Source organism: Candoia aspera, chromosome 1 (genome assembly GCF_035149785.1).
Source record: "Candoia aspera isolate rCanAsp1 chromosome 1, rCanAsp1.hap2, whole genome shotgun sequence".
Classification (NCBI taxonomy): Eukaryota; Metazoa; Chordata; class Lepidosauria; order Squamata; family Boidae; genus Candoia; species Candoia aspera.
The window spans coordinates 227,662,350-227,678,930 of NC_086153.1; the positions used below are offsets into that span (position 1 = coordinate 227,662,350).

Here is a 16,581-nt window from a genome sequence, read left to right on the forward strand (position 1 = left end):
TTCATATGTGTGGAACATCACCTAATATCCTTGGGCCCAGTAAATAGCTGAGGAAAGTGGCTTAAATAACAATAAAACAACAGATCTCAGAATTCTTTGATATAGGTGATGAAGTGGGGGGGGGGAGATAATTCTGATTAGAAAGCAAAGCACACCATTTCTTTCACTTTCCTTATGTTTGTCTTTTACAGATGTGGTACCCACACCTCCTGACGGTCCACCCACCATAGCAGCTGTTACTGGCCGAGCTGTCACACTGAAATGGAATGCGCCAAAGTGGCTGGATTCAGCTATTGGTAGGCAGGGCCAGGAAGGCAACAGGGATGCAAAGGAGCACTTGGGAAAATTTTACCCCCAGACTCTACTGCTCTAGAGTATCTGGACCCTTCAAAGGCAGGCCATTCTGCTTGCTGAGGAAACAGCAGTTGTTTCTGGGCACTTGTGTGCACAATCTGCTGCTCTCTTTGTGACTAAAACTCCCACTAATTGACAGCTGCCATTGACATGTGTTTTGCAGCCCACTCAACCTGGGTACTGCTGATAGGGAAAGGGCATTCTTCAGCAGCATAAATTAATTGGCAAATATGTTCATGTCAGCATTGAGTAGCTCTCCAATATCATGCCTTCTGCAAGGATAAGATATTGCTAATATTCTAGACTTTGCTAGACCTGAAGGTTTCAAGAAGCATATGGGCAAGGGTGATCCAATAGATCCTGTGCATTTGGACGTATGAAAAGCTTTTGATAAGGTTCATCACCAAAGGATCCTTATCAGACTCAGCAGCAGCCATGGTGTATAAGGACAGGTGGGGTCGTCCCAGGATACATGTTGGTAACTATATTATTTGCTTAGAAATGATCTGGAATTAGAAGTGAGTAGCAAAGCAGCCAGGTTGGCTGGTGATACAAAACTGTTCAGCATAATAAAATCAAAACAGGATTGCCAACAGTGTCAGAAGGATCACTCTAAACTTGAGAAATGCCCATCAAAATAACAAATGCAGTTCAACATAAGGAAGTGCCAAATAATACATGTTGGTGAAAAAAAGAAAGAAGTCAAACTTCCCAGATATATTAATGGGATGTGAACTATCTCTGACTGATCAGGAAAAGGGTTCTAGGTGTCAGAGTAGAAAATGTCAGCCTTGTGCACGGCTGCTCTAAGAAAAAGACAAACTCCCTGCTTAGAACGATTTAGAAGATGAATGCAAATAAAACAGCCAAGAGCATTACTCTTCATTAACAGCACTGCAATGGATGAAGTTCCAGTCACCTTTCTTATCTGGAAAAGTACAAAAAAAGGGCACACAGAATGATGAAAGGCCTAGGACTAGATCTTTCCCCCTCCTACCAACACCAACTGGACCCAACCCCAGAGAAAGGAGGAGAACCACTGCAGACCAGTGCCTCCCATTCCTAGCCACCTAAGCTGATCCAAAAAGATACCATTATAGTTGGTATCAAAAGCCATTGAGAGATCCAGCAGGGCTAGGATGGATGCACCATTCCTATCCCAAGTCCCCCAAAAGTCACCCAGAAGCACAGTCAGCACTATCTCAGTACTATAACCTGGCCTGAACTCTGACTGAAAAGAATCCAGAAGATCCTCTTCTTCCTCTTTAGAGCTGAGTGCCTACCACCCTCTCAACAACCTTCTCTAAAAAGAAAGGTTGGAAATTACAGTTGGGTTCAAGGAAGGCCTCTTGAGAAGGGGGCAAACCACTGCCTCCTTCAAGGCAGGCAGACTCACCCCCTCCCCCAAAGAGGCATTAACCACCTCTTGCATCTAACCACATGCCACCTCTCAGGAGGCCTTGACCAGCCAGGAGGTGTGATGGAATGTGAGGGTAGCTTTGGAAGATGGGGGGGAGGGATGCCACCTAGAGAACAATGAGATAAAAGAGAAAGGAGTCCACAATAAAGTAATGGTCAGGGGAAGAAACTTAGGAAAGGCCCACCCTAATTACTCAGGGGGTAAATAGGGAGGGCGGGAGGTTTGTACTTTCAGACTTGCAAGATTCTATTAATGTAGCCTTACAATAAAGTGGAATTAGCTCATCTGGTTGTGTTTCCTGTCTGGTTTACCTGGGAGGGCTGACAGGAGGGCATGGGCCCAGAACACAGGTGGCCAAGTTCAGGTTGCAAAGACCCTGCCCACTTTCTCAGGATCAACCAGCTGAAACTCTGCCCAGATAACCAAGCACAGATGTGCCTCAGTCGCTTCCATAAGACCCGTCCATCTCAGAGGACAGCTGCCTAAGGGAGACATGATATACATATAAAAAGCCATGAACAGCATGAAGAATGTGGATAGTTTTTTACCCCTCTTTCACAATGATAGAAGTGAGAATCGCCCTTAAAACTGAATGGCAGGGAGATTAAGAACCAGTAAGTCTTATTATGCACAATGCATAGCTGAACTGTGGAATTCATTGCCATCAGACATAATGGTGGCCACCAATTTAGATGGTTTTAAAAGGGAACTGGACAAATTCTTTGAGGATTGGACTATCAGTGCTACCTTCATGTTGCTGCACTACAGGCAGTTGGACTAATCCAGGAGGGATCATCTTACATTGTTATGAATTTTGTGGCCTGTATTAAGTAACACAAATTAAGTACATCTGCAATATTTATATTATTTCATACAATTTATTGTGCAGTTAACACTGTTCTGCATTATTTATTCAGATCCTGCTAGTTATAGATTAATAACCCTAACTACCAGAAATCTTTTTCAGCTATCTTAATATTTCAGTATGTGTTCACATATTTCTAAACATACCTTTATAGCTCGCATAAGAACTATAAACTTGTTTTTGTTGTTTTACCAAAAGCCGGAGTTCATAATTATCTAAGAGGTGCTCATTAGGTGAAGGGAGAAGCTTTATAGAGAATAAGTATTGTGGAGTTTCTCTCACATGCCACCATTTTGCAGACTGTTGCAGGTTCCACTCCTGAAATGTTAATCTATCCTGTGTGTTCCTGTGAGCAGTAGAGAAATCTAATCCAGAATGCTCTTGCTTATGGGCCACAGCCTCACTGGCATTTCCTTTCTCTGTTCTTAGACCCTGCTTCTGTGACCTATATTCTCCAGCAGCAGATTCTGGGGTCTAGCCACTGGATTGTTGTTGCTACAGGCTTACATCAAACCAGCCACACCATTCTGGCTCTAAAGAAAAGCATTTGCTATATGTTCCGTGTACTCACAGCAACGGCTAAGACTAACAGCAAGCCTTCTCCACCCACAGAACCGGTGCAGCTCCTTGATCATGGTAAGATGGCACCAAATAAGAAAAGGGGAAGGAAATGGCTATTTTTCATTACAAAGTAAAATCCTACTACAAGTACATCACCTGCTCCTTAGAAGCAAAGACAGTTGTGCTAACAAAATGCAATGAACAACAACCAAGTACCCTCAACCACCTTATCTTACTCCACACTTTTCTCAAATTCCCACCCTTTCCCCAACAGTGCAGCCTTCAGAAAGTCCACACAGATGCAGGAATCAGCCCAAGTTCACAAAGCAAACCAAAGGGAACAATCCAATGACACATGGTCCATGCCTAAGTAACAGGGGAGCCCAAGATTGGAAATGGAGCTGTTTGGCCAAAAGAAATTGTTCCTTTTCTGCCCCAGAGTGAGTCTGTGGAAGAGGGCCAAAAAGTGGGGGAAGGGAAAGGGGAAGAGGTGGTCAAGAACGGAATTGGGAGGAGGAAGAGGTGTCCTCTCATCTGCTGCCAGAATTACGACTGAGGGTAAATGAGGTATTGATAGCTAGGAGGGGAATTTGAACCAGGAATCACAGCTTCTTGGCTATCACTCTAATGATTACTCAAGAAATGTCTGTTTAGAATCAGGAGGAGCAAATAGTCAAAGGTATTTTTAACAGCTGAAGAAAATGTATGTTTCTACTTCTTTGTTTTTTTCTTAGACTATGGATGTACTTAGACTAAAAGATTTTGATCAAGTTCCAGTTCAAAAGGTCTGCTAGATGTCACAGTTTCTTCAGGATTCATTCCAAAGGCCGTGAATGCTTTCTCCTTCAGGGAAACTTGCTCATTGTTCCTTTGTTGAAATATAAAGCTGATGACATTACTCAGTTTTTTTGATAACTCTTGCCACTCTGAAAGTCTTGGTTTTATAGGAAAAATTATTAGTGACTGGAGGCTCTAAATCTGTAGCCACCATAAGCAGTAAAACAATTTATGTTTGGCCTGCCTCAGTATGGTCCAATAGTCAGTTTGAAGATAGAAAGTTTTCTTTTCTAGCCAGGAAGGCAGGTGTTACTTGTTTCTATTTGTGGATTTTATTTCTATGGGCAGCTGAGTACTAAATTATCAAGAGGACCGGTCAGCATTACAAGCAGGGACTTTTCAGTGGCAGCCCATTATTTCTGGAACTCTGTCACAAATATGTATAATATTAAAAAAACTTTTCTAAATTTTTTTCCTAAAACCAGAGATTCTAGCTTTTTCCAAGTGGTACCCTTCAAATGTGTTGGACTACACTTCCATAATTCCTAGCCAGTGTGGCCCCAACACATTTAGTATGCGTCATATTGGGAAAGGCTGTGAAGAACAACATAGGCACTTTCTTCACACAGCGCAAGTTTTATATAAGAATTGTAAGAGGTCTCCCCGACCCAGCATTTGGTTGGGATGCTATCTAAGAAAACCTTTGGTACAATCCGATCTAAGAAAGATGATTCAGGCCCAGTGGCTAAGAAGAAGAAGGAAATATATGGAAGCGGTCTCCAGGATGAACTTACAGATTCCGAGTTCCTGTTTAATATGGCTCAAGGAAATCAAAGTGCAAAATCTCTCCCTGCAGTGATAGGCTGGAATTTCTCGGATCTAATCTGAAGGGCTGTGCTTCTAGGTCCATATATGGCAGAGGCCCCCATAATCCTGGACAAGCCAGATGTGGTGTATGCAGTAGAGGGACAATCGGCTTCCATCACTGTAACTCTCAACCACGTCGAGGTTGCTGTCACCTGGAGGAGGTAGGTCAGCCACCAAGTGTATTTTTAAGTCTGCTTCACACTTGTCCTGATGCAGTGTGCAGGAGGCTCAGAAGCTGCTAGAGTTGGCAGAACAGCTATTATGCATTTCTACAGAAGAGGGGAAAAGATCCAGGGAAAGATGGTGCAATAGTAAGAGTGCTTCTCAGGGTCTTAAAATATAGAAGAGTCATGAACTGGGTTCTTACTGCTGAAGCACCTGGCTTTGATATGTATGAAGCTTCGAGCCTCTTACACGTTGCAGTTTGCCTCCTTACTCTAATGATCAATTTGGGGCAGCTGTGCAATGCTTAGCGACTGTCCCCCCTTCCCCTTCATGCAGTAGCCAGCACTTTATCCAGCCAGACAAAGGGGAGGGGTGCCGAAAAGAGCCAGCCACATCCCACTCCAGTTTTCACACTCTACCTCCTTTTGTTAGCTTTTTATGGGAAGGAAATGGGAAAGCTTACCAGTGTTACTACTCCTCTCTTTGGAACAGAAATAGGGTGGAAGCCAAGGTACCATGGCCCTCTGGCTTCTGGACAGAGAGGAGAATCCCAGAGGCAGGAGACAGGATAAGGCAAGACTTTCTGCTAGTTGGAAGCTACGCCATCCCACAGCTCCAGGGAAAGTGCTGTGAAGCTATTGTGCAGTGTTTCCCCAGGAGCACAGGCCAAGTTAATTGTAGAATTAACCAGACTGGCTTTCCAAGGTGGTTGGAAGCCCTGCATGTTGTGGGACATGTGAAAGGAGCCTTACGGACAGGTTCCAGAGCCTAAGGTCAAGTTACGGTACCTGTGGACAAGACATATTGGTGGAAGCCTGTTAGTTATGGAAGAGGCTTGACAGCAGGATGCACATTGGTGGATCCCAGCTCTCTGTCAAAAACTCTTCTTCCTTATTCCTCCCAGGGCTGGCATGGTGCTCAAGGATGGTGACCCCAACTGGGAGATGAGCATGCCTGATGATGATCAGCACACCTTGCGATTCCTCCAGGTGGGAAGGGTGGATGTGGGGGAAATAACCTGCGAGGTGAGCAACCAGCATGGATATGACCATGGCTTCATCAGCATGGAGCTGGCAGGTATGGGAGGTCACCCCACTTCGCTCCCTCTGAAGACTGCCCCATATCCCTTTTTATCAAGCTACTGGGAAATGGCTGCTTTTCAAAATACTCTATAATGCAGGTGTAGAGTTGTGGCTTGCACATGCTACAAGCTCACATTACAAATACAGAGTAGCCAACTATGAGAGGTTCCTGATCCTGTGGGTTAGTTAAGCCCTAAGTTTTCACACATTGCTGTATGTTGCAAAGTGTCAGGGCCAGCCCAAGAGCAACGACGAGTCAGTGTATTCCAAACTCCAGTTCTTTATTTGCTCTCACTGTACAGCATAATCTTGCCAGACTAAAGCTACCCTAACTAACCTGAGGGGAAACAACTGGGGAGACTCTGGGGTGGGGCCACCCTGAACTTCTTCACTTTCCCACCAACGCCGTCCGGATTGTGAGCCCTCTTATCTCCTTGAAATGCGCTCCCTCCTTCCTGAGAATCAGTGGCAGCGCTGAAATCCACCACACAAAGCTGGGAATGAGGGCAGAACAAGGCTCCCCATGGAAGGGAGCGAGAACATCTCTGACAAACTTTGTTGGGACACATTTTTTTTTGCTTAATCACAGAGCTGAGTGCATTTTCCCTGCGCTAACAGAGTATGTGTTTCTGTCCCCAGAGGCACCCCGTTTTGAATCAATCATGGAAGACATTGAAGTTGGAATAGGTGAGACACCACAGTTTGCAGTGGTGGTAGAGGGCAAACCCCTTCCAGATATTATGTGGTACAAGGTGAGTATGTGTCCACTCTTGAGGAGACTGCTGGGGTTAAGAATACTTGCAGAATGTTCTCAGATTTCAAGAGCTTCTTGTTGGTGCTTCTCAATGTTAATCTAGTAGGGCCTGTTTCCTTTCCAGATGAGATTATATCCATTAATCTTAGTCCATTCCATATTTTTTTGGATTGGCATAGTTTTGGTGTTAACAGCCAGGCTGAGCTATTTCCTTGCCTATCAAAACACCAATACACCAAACAAAACACCAACAAAACCAAAGTGTTATTGGGTTGGTTGCTAATGCCCCTCTCCCCTGAAATGTGAATAATGAAACGTTAACGAAAAGGTTCTGGTCTTCCAAAGGAAGAAACAATGAAGCAAAAATCAGAAAGCCTTTAGACAGTGGGATTCAAGGAACCCGCTTCCTGCATCTTCCTAAGGAACAGCAGACATGTGAGAGCAAAGCAAAACCACGTAAGAGTTTGGTCTTCTAGACTGTTTTTTGCAAGTCCTTTGTCTCCCTAATCTATCTCCATTAGAATGAGGTGCTCCTGACTGAAAGCAACCACCTGAGCTTTGTATACGAGGAAAGTGAATGCTCTTTAGTTGTGCTGAACACAACAGAGCAGGACAGTGGAGTCTACACATGTACTGCACGCAACCTGGCTGGAGAAGTGTCTTGCAAGGCTGAGCTTGTTGTTCGTGCAGGTATGTGATACCATACTAGCAGGTATGAGCTTCCAGACATTAGCTTGTAGGAAGCCCTGGGCAACAAGAATAGGCAAACAGCTTTGTTTCCTAGTTGCTCCTGGACCATGGTGGATACAGGCAAGACTAAAGTTTATGCTGCTCTAGTCAGACGCAGTGTCTTTGTGGTCAGTTACTGGAGCTAGATGCAAAGGTCTGGAATTTGGAAGGCAAAAGTTCCAATTATTTTGATTAAAGACAGAAGACTAGGTTTCTGCAGAAATATCTAAACATCTTAGTTTTACCTGCAGAATGACTGATGGCAGCACTCTTGTGTATCAGATAGAATTCTTTCCAGGCTGACCAGGACACTGAATGGTGGCCTTTTCTCCCTGAAAGTTAAGCAAGTGATAAGATTCATAGTTCTAAAGCCAAGTCCCTGGTAATTAACAAATTCCCTGTTGAGGATTCATGCCATCCCTATCCCATTCATAACTTCTCACCAGTGTGTGGTTTTGGAGGGCTAGGATTCAACTGAATGTAGTTGTAATAGTAGGGGTTAAAGATGTCCAAGAGAAGCAAAAAGAAGTTGGAGGGAAAAGTCCTGGGCTTGGGTAGTAAATGTTCTCCTTTTCTTCCAATCACCCATCTCTTCTTCTCTATCACTTTGATGTCTTATTGTGCTCCAGCTGTACCAGATTCTGATGCTGCACGAGCAGAAGAAGAATCACATATAACCCGCCGTCTTGCTGACTATTACGATGTCCATGAGGAGATCAGCAGGTGAGAGAAAGAGGGGAAGAAGAGGAGAAAGATAAGATAGACAGGATCTGTGACTACTTGGGTTGGGACTTTTTTTGATGGGGATGGGGATGGGGATGGGTTCAGGCTAAGGTCAAGTAGGCACTGGCCTAGTGCTCCAAAGCTTAGGGGGTGCCAACACTGCCCCTCTTTCTGAATCATTCTAAAAATGCAAATCTTCACATCATTGGGAGGTGGTGCTATCAGTCCCTGTGGCTTGGGGTGCCCTATACCCTTGAGCCAGCACTAGACAGTGATAGCGTGAGGTCCATCTCCACTTCTGTTTACATGTAGTATAGATTCAGACATATATGGTTGATCTGAATTGATATTTCTCATCTTCAAGCATAGAGGTACTCAGAAAAACTGAACTTTGCCTGTATTCCCACTTCATTTCTTCAAACACAGAACAAAAATACTGTGATAATTTTTTCCTGTGTCGCTAGCCTATGGGTGATAGTGCCTTAACATTATCTGTAGTTGCACTCATGTTAAAATACAGGTAGTCCTCGCTTACCAACTGCCTTGTTTAGTGCAACCAATCCTCGCATTTACGGCTGTTGCAGCATTCCACGGCCATGTGATCGCCATTGGGTACTTTGCAACCAGCTTGTGACAGGCAGAGTTAATAGAGAAGGCAGAAGTAAAATCATAAGTCATGGTTCATGTGTTTTGCTTAGCGAACGTGGCATTTTTCTTAATGACCAAAGGGGAAGAAAGGTCGTAAGCCTGTTGCAGTCACACGATGATGCTTAGCAACCGCAGTGCTTAGTGACCAAGTTGCTGGTTGCAATTGTGGTTGCTAAGTGAGGACTACCTGTAGTATTTCCCCCTTTCTTGTTACACCATCCAAAGCCAGTCTCAAGGTGTGTAAAATCTGCTAGGCTTTGACATCCATTACTTTGGAGGTGAGTCAGGTGTTTGGCAACAACTTAAAACAGAGCCAAGAGGGGCAGGATAGAGATCAGCAATGGGGACAGCCACTTCGGTGTAGGGGTTAAAGGCATCAGATTAGAAACAGGGAAACCATGAGTTCTAGTCCTGCCTTAGGTACGTAGCCAGTTGGGTGATCTTGGGCCAGTCACTCTCTCTCAGAACAAGGCAAGGGCAAACCCTTTCTGGAAGGGTGTTGCCAATCATGATTGACTCAGAGGCAAATAATAATAATAATAATAATAATAATAATAATAATAATAATAATAATAAAGGAATGGAAAGCTTCATGCCAGTATAGTTTTCTGCTGAATGAAGGAAAGACAGAGAGCACCTCAGCTTCTAGAACAAATTCTGGCAATCTTCATAGCTCAACCACCATGCAAGTAGAACTGATCTCTGGAGCTACTAATGTGCTTTGTAATATTAATAAATGTCATACATTGGAGAGAAAAACGTTTATGAGAAATCTTTCAGTTCAGAAGTTCCTTAGTAAAGGCTGGATAACCTGGATTGTGTTCTCTTCTAGGTAATGCTCCTCATTTCTGTATCATAGCTCCATCCAAACTGAGTATAACATTTTGCTCAGCTTCCCCATCTTTTCACTTCATCTTCTACTTCATTGGCATGGAGTCAGAGCAGAGTGACATGGCTTAGCAATAAGGAATAGAGTTGGCTGATGTTGCATGATGACCTGTTTTCTAGGGGAGCCTTCTCATATGTGCGGCGAGTGACCCAGAAGAGCACTGGCTTGGCTTTTGCTGCAAAGTTCATCCCATGCCGGGCCAAAGCCAAAAAATCAGCCCGTCGTGAGCTTGGCATTTTAGCTCAGTTGGACCACGAACGTATTGTTTATTTCCATGATGCCTTTGAGAAGAGGAATGCCCTCATCATCGTTACGGAGCTGTATCCTCTTTCATTTGTAGGATCTGTGTAGGCAATGCAAGATTCTGGGCAATGGCCTGTTTTTGTGTCATTTGTGTAGAAGTATGTAGAGAACTCCTGGATGATGTTTTTCGGGTGCTGACATTTCTAGGGATCTATAATTTAGGATACTGCTAAGGGAAACTCATTGTGGGGGTCTCTTCAGTAGGAAGCCACTGACTCTTTTTAACCTACTGTTTCCTTTAATGGACACTTAGCTGCACTGGAGAGGAGCTGCTTGAACGCATAGCAAGGAAGTCCTCTGTGAGTGAATCTGAAGTAAGTGCCAGCTCAGATAATCAATACAGACTCTCAGAAGCATTTCTGTGTGTACGTTTTCCTGGGATTTATTAATTAAAAAACAAATTACCCCAATCTTTAGCCGATAAAACATCCAAAGTAGTTTGCATTAAGCTGAAAATACAGAACTGCCATGGTGCCAAATCACAATACAGACAGTGCAGATAATGCTCCTGTGTTAGAATATATTCAGGATAAATAGATGTAATCAGCAAGGGCAAATTAAAAAGACGTTTTATCTTGTGCAAAAAAGAGAGAGAACAAAGAAAGCATCAGGTGTATCACTCCAGTGCACGTAGTGCAGAGAAGATCCAATTTCCAAGCACCCCGTGCTCTACTTTCAGTGCCAGAAAGACCCAGACAAGAGCCCAGGAGGGATCTTAGTATTTGGTGTCGCTTTAAGTATCCAAAGCTGTTTAGGTCTTAGGTTTTGTTTGGGAGTGGATCAGCAGCCCTTGGAGTTGTTTTAAAACTGGCAGGGTTGTGTGTGTGTGCGTGTGTGTGCATGTGCATGCGCACGTGTGCACATGCGTGCATGCCTTCAAGGCAGTCTTGACTCCTGGCAACTGCCTGGACATATCCATGCAATTTTCTTGCAACAACATTTTTGGAAGTGGTTTGCCATTGCCTCCTTCCTAGGGCGGAGAGAGAAGTGGCTGACCTAAAGTCACCCATCTTCTGGTTTCTAATCCAGGACCTTTAACCGCTACACCAAACTGGCTCTTAAAAACTCCAAAAAGATGTTACTAGAACATACGGCAATACTCCAAAAAGTAGTACATATTGCAATACTCCAAAAAGACATTACTAGAAGCTAAGTAACTGCAGTTAGGCTATCTCTGCACACCAAGGGCTCGACCTGGTACCCTCATCCACTCTTACTCAAGATTATGAATGTGATAAGAGGATCGCAGTGCCATCTAGAAAAGGCAGAATGCCATCTCCCTTGCCAGATGATGCTCCCACCACCATAACCTCTGCCTTATCATGACTGAGGTTCAGTTTGCTTGTTGTTTGCCTGTCTGTTACTAAGCCCCAACAGTAGTTCAACTTTCTGGGGCTTCATATGAATTACATCATATGAATGGAAATTTAGAGATGGAGGTATTTAGTATTACTGATGACACCTCACTCTGAATTTTGGACAGAAGAGCAATCCATTGACACTGGTTTTGGAAAGGCCTCTCCAGACAGAACCAGAACCAGAATACAGTGTTCCTGATCCAACTGTGAGCAGCTTGTCCAAAAGGTTATAGTGCTGACAGCTGATGAGAAGTTCCAAAAGGCACCTGTTTGCCTGAATGTGAACATGGAGTCACACTTGATGGTATGGACCCCTCTAATGCCAGGTATTTTTTTTCCCCTATTCTCCTTGCAGATACGCTGCTACATGAGGCAGATTCTGGAAGGAATCAGCTACCTCCACCGTAATGGCATCTTGCATCTTGACATTAAGGTGAGTCTGTTCCAGCCCACTCAGAGCCTCCCTTGGGTTCTCTGAACACTTAGCCTACATTGGCATGAAACTGTAACAATCTTGCTAGCTAATTTGCTCACTGCGGCTTACGTGCAGCAATGCATAAGAATTCAGTGAGTGCAGTTCTCCCCTATGCAGAGGCAGTGGAAGCTCCCAGCTAGATTTTATTTTGGGATGGCTAGCATCTGTGAGACTGACCACACACAGAGAAACCTGTACATCAAATTGGACATGCCCTAATGCTCCACGATGCCAGTGACAATCTAGTAGCAATGCATGGCAAGCAGGCCCACAACTAGGGTCTGTGTCACCTGGGGCAGACATGGATTCCATGCCCATTTTGGTGCCCCCCCGCACTCATTTTGCCCCCCCCCAGCATGGTGCCTGGGGCACATGCCCTGCTTGGCCCCCCCTAGTTGCAGCCCTGATGGCAAATACACAAATAATCCAGAAAGGCTTATCGCTTCCCTAAGCTTTTGCTTTGGAATTTTTCCTCTTCCTCTTTGCCGTTCAGTGAAAGTACAAAGCTCTATAAGCTGGATTTACTCTCAGTTGGGGGCACACCACTTTTTCTGCCAGATCTGTCTGCAATAGGTTAATGCAGTGTTTCTCAACCTCAGGAACTTTAAGAAGCGTGGACTTCAATTCCATGTGATTTAGGCACTCGGTGCCCATCTTGCAATTGTGATGTCACAGTGAGCAGTGGTCATGTGATTGCAATTTCCTTTCCCAGAAGCAAAGTCAATGGGGAAGCTGGCAGTAAGTCAGAAGTCATGGTCACGTGAGGTCCTTGCTTAACAGCCCATGCAGTCCTCGCTTAATGATGGCAATCAGGACTGCTGGAATTGCCATCACTAAGTGACATGGTCAGGTGACATCACGCTTTACAACCATGTCACTTAGCGATGGCAATTCCAGTCCCAATTGCCATCAGAAGCCAAGGACCAGCTATATCAAACAGAGCAAAGCGGGCCTTCAGGGACAGGGGCACTCCAGCAGCCACTTTTATGAGCTCCTGCCTCATGGTACATTGCTAAAGGCTGCCGAGAAGAGCTAAATGGATGAATAGGAGGAATTATGTGCTTTCCTTTCCCAGCCTGGCTCTCATGTGGTGCAGAGTGGTAGGCAGCAGTATTGAAACCAAAACTCTCCCCACGACCTGAGTTCGATCCCAGCAGAAGCTGGATTCTCAGGTCGATTCAGCCTTCCATCCTTCCGGGGTCGGTGAAATGAGCACCCAGCTTGCTGGGGAAGGTGACGACTGGGGAAGGCAATGGCAAACCACCCCGCTCTATAGTCTGCCAAGAAAACGTCGCGAAAGCAGCATCCCCCCAAAGGGTCAGACATGACTCAGTGCTGGCACAGGGGACTTTTCACCTTTTTTTTCCCCACAGCACTGAAATGGAATCACAGTGTTATTCACCCATGCCACGTTTTTTCTTCCTGTAAATATTTCTAAGAGGACAGGATGACATAGAAATGGCACTTCAGCTGACGTAGGAATTATGCCTCCCACAGTAGTTAGGCATTGACTTGTATTTACTGACAAACTTCAGGGAGTCCTGGAAAAACAGAATTCATGCAGGTTGAATACAGCCCTTAGAGAAAGGAGTGAGCCAACATTTGGGGTTAGTGGACAGATTTGGAATTTTGGGAACAGATTGTAGAATTGCTTACAAAAATGGCTGACATATGAATATGGTCAATCATAAAATAAGCGCTTCTTGGGGAAAAAACTAGGCCTTTTTTTCCTCCTACCTTCATTTCCTTTTTCCAGGTTTTCTTGCCTCTGGCACAATTCACCGCCTTGGACTTTTTCTTTTCCATTATCTGAGTTTTGTGATATCAGAGGTGGAAATGGTAGCATGGATTTGGAAAGGTTAATTGGCCCTGAGACAAGGAAAACTAATTATTCAAAAGCATTTTTGTCTAATTCCAGGAGCTCAGATTGTTTAGCATATTGTGGATCAAATGAAAAGTGCCTTGACAAGGGAGATTCTGGGTTTTCTAGAGAAAGAATGTTTGGCATTAAAGGGCTTTTAAGGGAGATATGGAAGAAACAAAATCAATGATAATTTCTTCCTCCAATTTTGAGCAGTAATAGAGATTAATCAGGTGGTGAGGCAATAAAAAGGAACTAGATTTCCTTCTTCTTCTAAATACCTGACATTTGCTGGACTCCCATCTAAGAAATGCACTTTTGTCAGAGTCCATGGGCTGAATAATGCAATGATGGCTGTAGAGAATCCTCTGGAGAAGAGAGATAACCTTTGGCCAGCTAATAGGAATCCAAGGTCTGCTTTTGACTGGAATGCTATTTTAAAGTTTTAGATTAGTTCCATTTTGCTTTTCCCCCATAGCCTGAAAACTTACTGCTGGCTGAATCAGGCAGTGATCAGGTGAGAATCTGTGACTTTGGAAATGCCCAGGAGCTGACACCAGATGAGCCACAGTACTGCAAGTATGGCACCCCTGAATTTGTTGGTCCTGAGATCGTCAGCCAGAGTCCTGTGTCCGTGGTCACCGATGTCTGGTAAACTGGGGCAACTACGCACTCTGATGTTTATCTTTGTGTGCATCCCTGAATATAGATATGGAGAAGGGACTTAAAGAGCATCATCCGGAGGTTACAGGATATTGGAAAACAACCACAGCTAAGAAATGGTTCTAGGGCTATGACCGCTTAGGGCAATGTCCTTGTGCTTCTGCTGGAGATTGCTAGCTTGCAAGAAGAAGAGCCAGGGGAGGGGAGGAGGCGGGAGACAATGCCCAGCTGGCTCAGTGCCACAGGTTATAGCTCAGCACCCATCATTTCCCCTCCAAGGCAGTGTAAATCAAGTTTTTATGTCAGAACTGAAACCACCTTGGGGAACGTGAGACCAGATTGTGGAATGAGATCATGCTACACAATATTCCTCACCATGCTGGAGTGCACTTATATGAATTAAGAGTTAGTGCCTTAATAAATCCCTGGCCTTGTAGATCCTGAGTTTATACTGATCAGCTTTTCTAGATTCACTAGGTGTTATAGATGCCATTACTAGATAGTCTCTCAAAGCAATGAAATTCTCTCTCTTATCTCTCTTTACAGGCCGGTGGGAGTCATGACGTATCTATGGTAAGCCCCAGGTTCGGGGAGTTAATCTAGGACTTGTCAGACCCTTTCCACCTGCCATACAATAGTGAAAAAGTGGCCCAGTGAGCAAGACTGCGGGTTTTGTTGTTAATCTTACTATATTCTGGACCGGCATCCATCTCTCTTTAGATTGTTCCCATGCTGCACATTATGGCCTGAGGAGCTTTAAAAAGCTACTCCATCACATCAGCCCCACTCTAGAATTGTTTTCTGTGTACGCTGAGCAGATAGGGAAGCCCCAGACTTTGTCCCAAGAATGCCTTCTGAGCGCCTGCTGAGGATTTGATGACTGTTCCCTCTCCTAGCCTGACAGGGATCTCCCCGTTTGTGGGTGAAAATGACAAGACCACACTCATGAACATCCGCAACTACAACGTGGCTTTTGAGGAGAGCATGTTCACAGGACTGACCAGAGAGGCCAAAGGCTTTGTTATCAAGGTGCTGGTTAACGATCGCCTGTAAGTAATAGTTACTGCAGCAGATGTGGTGGCATATGTGTGCACGTGTGTGTGTGTGTGTGTGTGTAGGTTGTAAGTTGTATCACTTCCCCATGCTGGTAAACAGGGGTCTTCCTCCTACTTTTGGAAAGGAAGTAAAAGCCACAGTACCACAGGTGAAAAACAAACCAATCCTCTGTTTTAGCACTTTGAGTTAAAATCCAAAAGAAAACAAGTCTGATTACCTGATACTTTCACTGCAACTTCCTTGACCCCCCTTTACCAGAGATGTATTTATATATTCATTTATTGTCATTTGATCTTGGAACAAAAGCCAAGGTGTTTGAGCAAGATTTATCATAATCATCCCAAACTCTGTTACTTTCAACTGCTTAAAAAGGCAGAGAACTTCTCATAAAGTCAGTTGGTTAGAGCCTCAGGAAGGAAAGGACAAACTTTGTTTTCTCTCAGTTTTTCATTGTTTTGCAAATGGTTGGATTCAATTCATCAATCTTGATACTTTAAAAGAGATTTTGCTAAACTTTGTATGAAGTTTGATGAATATTTCCTCAAATATATGCATACTGGCAGGCAGTCTTGCCTCAGATGCATAATTCTTGTAAACATTTTACAGACTTTTCCCTAATATTTTGGCAAACAGTGTTGCAAAATTTAGAATCATGCAAATTTCAAATAATAAGTAAATTTGGGGTTATATATGTGAAATTAAATAAAGTCACATGCCAGTGAGCACTAAAGCAATTTCTCTCCCATCCCTAGAAAGTTGTACAGGTAGAAATGCTCCCTTTGGTAAAACAAAGAAGATATTCGGCTGGGGGTGATCAAACTGGGAAGAAGATAATCTTACTTGCTGAAGTGTATCCAACTCTAACTATGCCATTCCCCTGTGCCAATGAATGCCACTTCTGCACATTAATTCCTTGTTACCTCTTCCAAATAGGAGGCCTAATGCAGAGCAGACCCTGGAGCATCCCTGGTTCAAGGTGAGTCCTATTACAGGAATAAGGCCTCTGAGGAAAGGAGTGTGGAGCCCATTCT

At 44.1% G+C, this 16,581-nt stretch overlaps 1 protein-coding gene across 1 annotated transcript in view; it reads left to right on the forward strand.

Annotated features, from left to right (window-relative positions):
- SPEG (striated muscle enriched protein kinase) overlaps positions 1–16,581 on the forward strand; it is a 120,620-nt gene that overhangs the window by 86,605 nt on the left and 17,434 nt on the right. The window contains exons 15-28 of the mRNA XM_063288953.1: positions 192–296; positions 3,069–3,275; positions 4,882–5,005; positions 5,914–6,086; positions 6,731–6,843; positions 7,367–7,535; positions 8,204–8,297; positions 9,954–10,154; positions 10,391–10,451; positions 11,851–11,928; positions 14,310–14,482; positions 15,041–15,067; positions 15,391–15,543; positions 16,484–16,526. Of these exons, the coding sequence (XP_063145023.1) occupies positions 192–296; positions 3,069–3,275; positions 4,882–5,005; positions 5,914–6,086; positions 6,731–6,843; positions 7,367–7,535; positions 8,204–8,297; positions 9,954–10,154; positions 10,391–10,451; positions 11,851–11,928; positions 14,310–14,482; positions 15,041–15,067; positions 15,391–15,543; positions 16,484–16,526 (1,721 nt within the window). The remainder of the gene's footprint in view (positions 1–191; positions 297–3,068; positions 3,276–4,881; positions 5,006–5,913; positions 6,087–6,730; positions 6,844–7,366; positions 7,536–8,203; positions 8,298–9,953; positions 10,155–10,390; positions 10,452–11,850; positions 11,929–14,309; positions 14,483–15,040; positions 15,068–15,390; positions 15,544–16,483; positions 16,527–16,581) is intronic.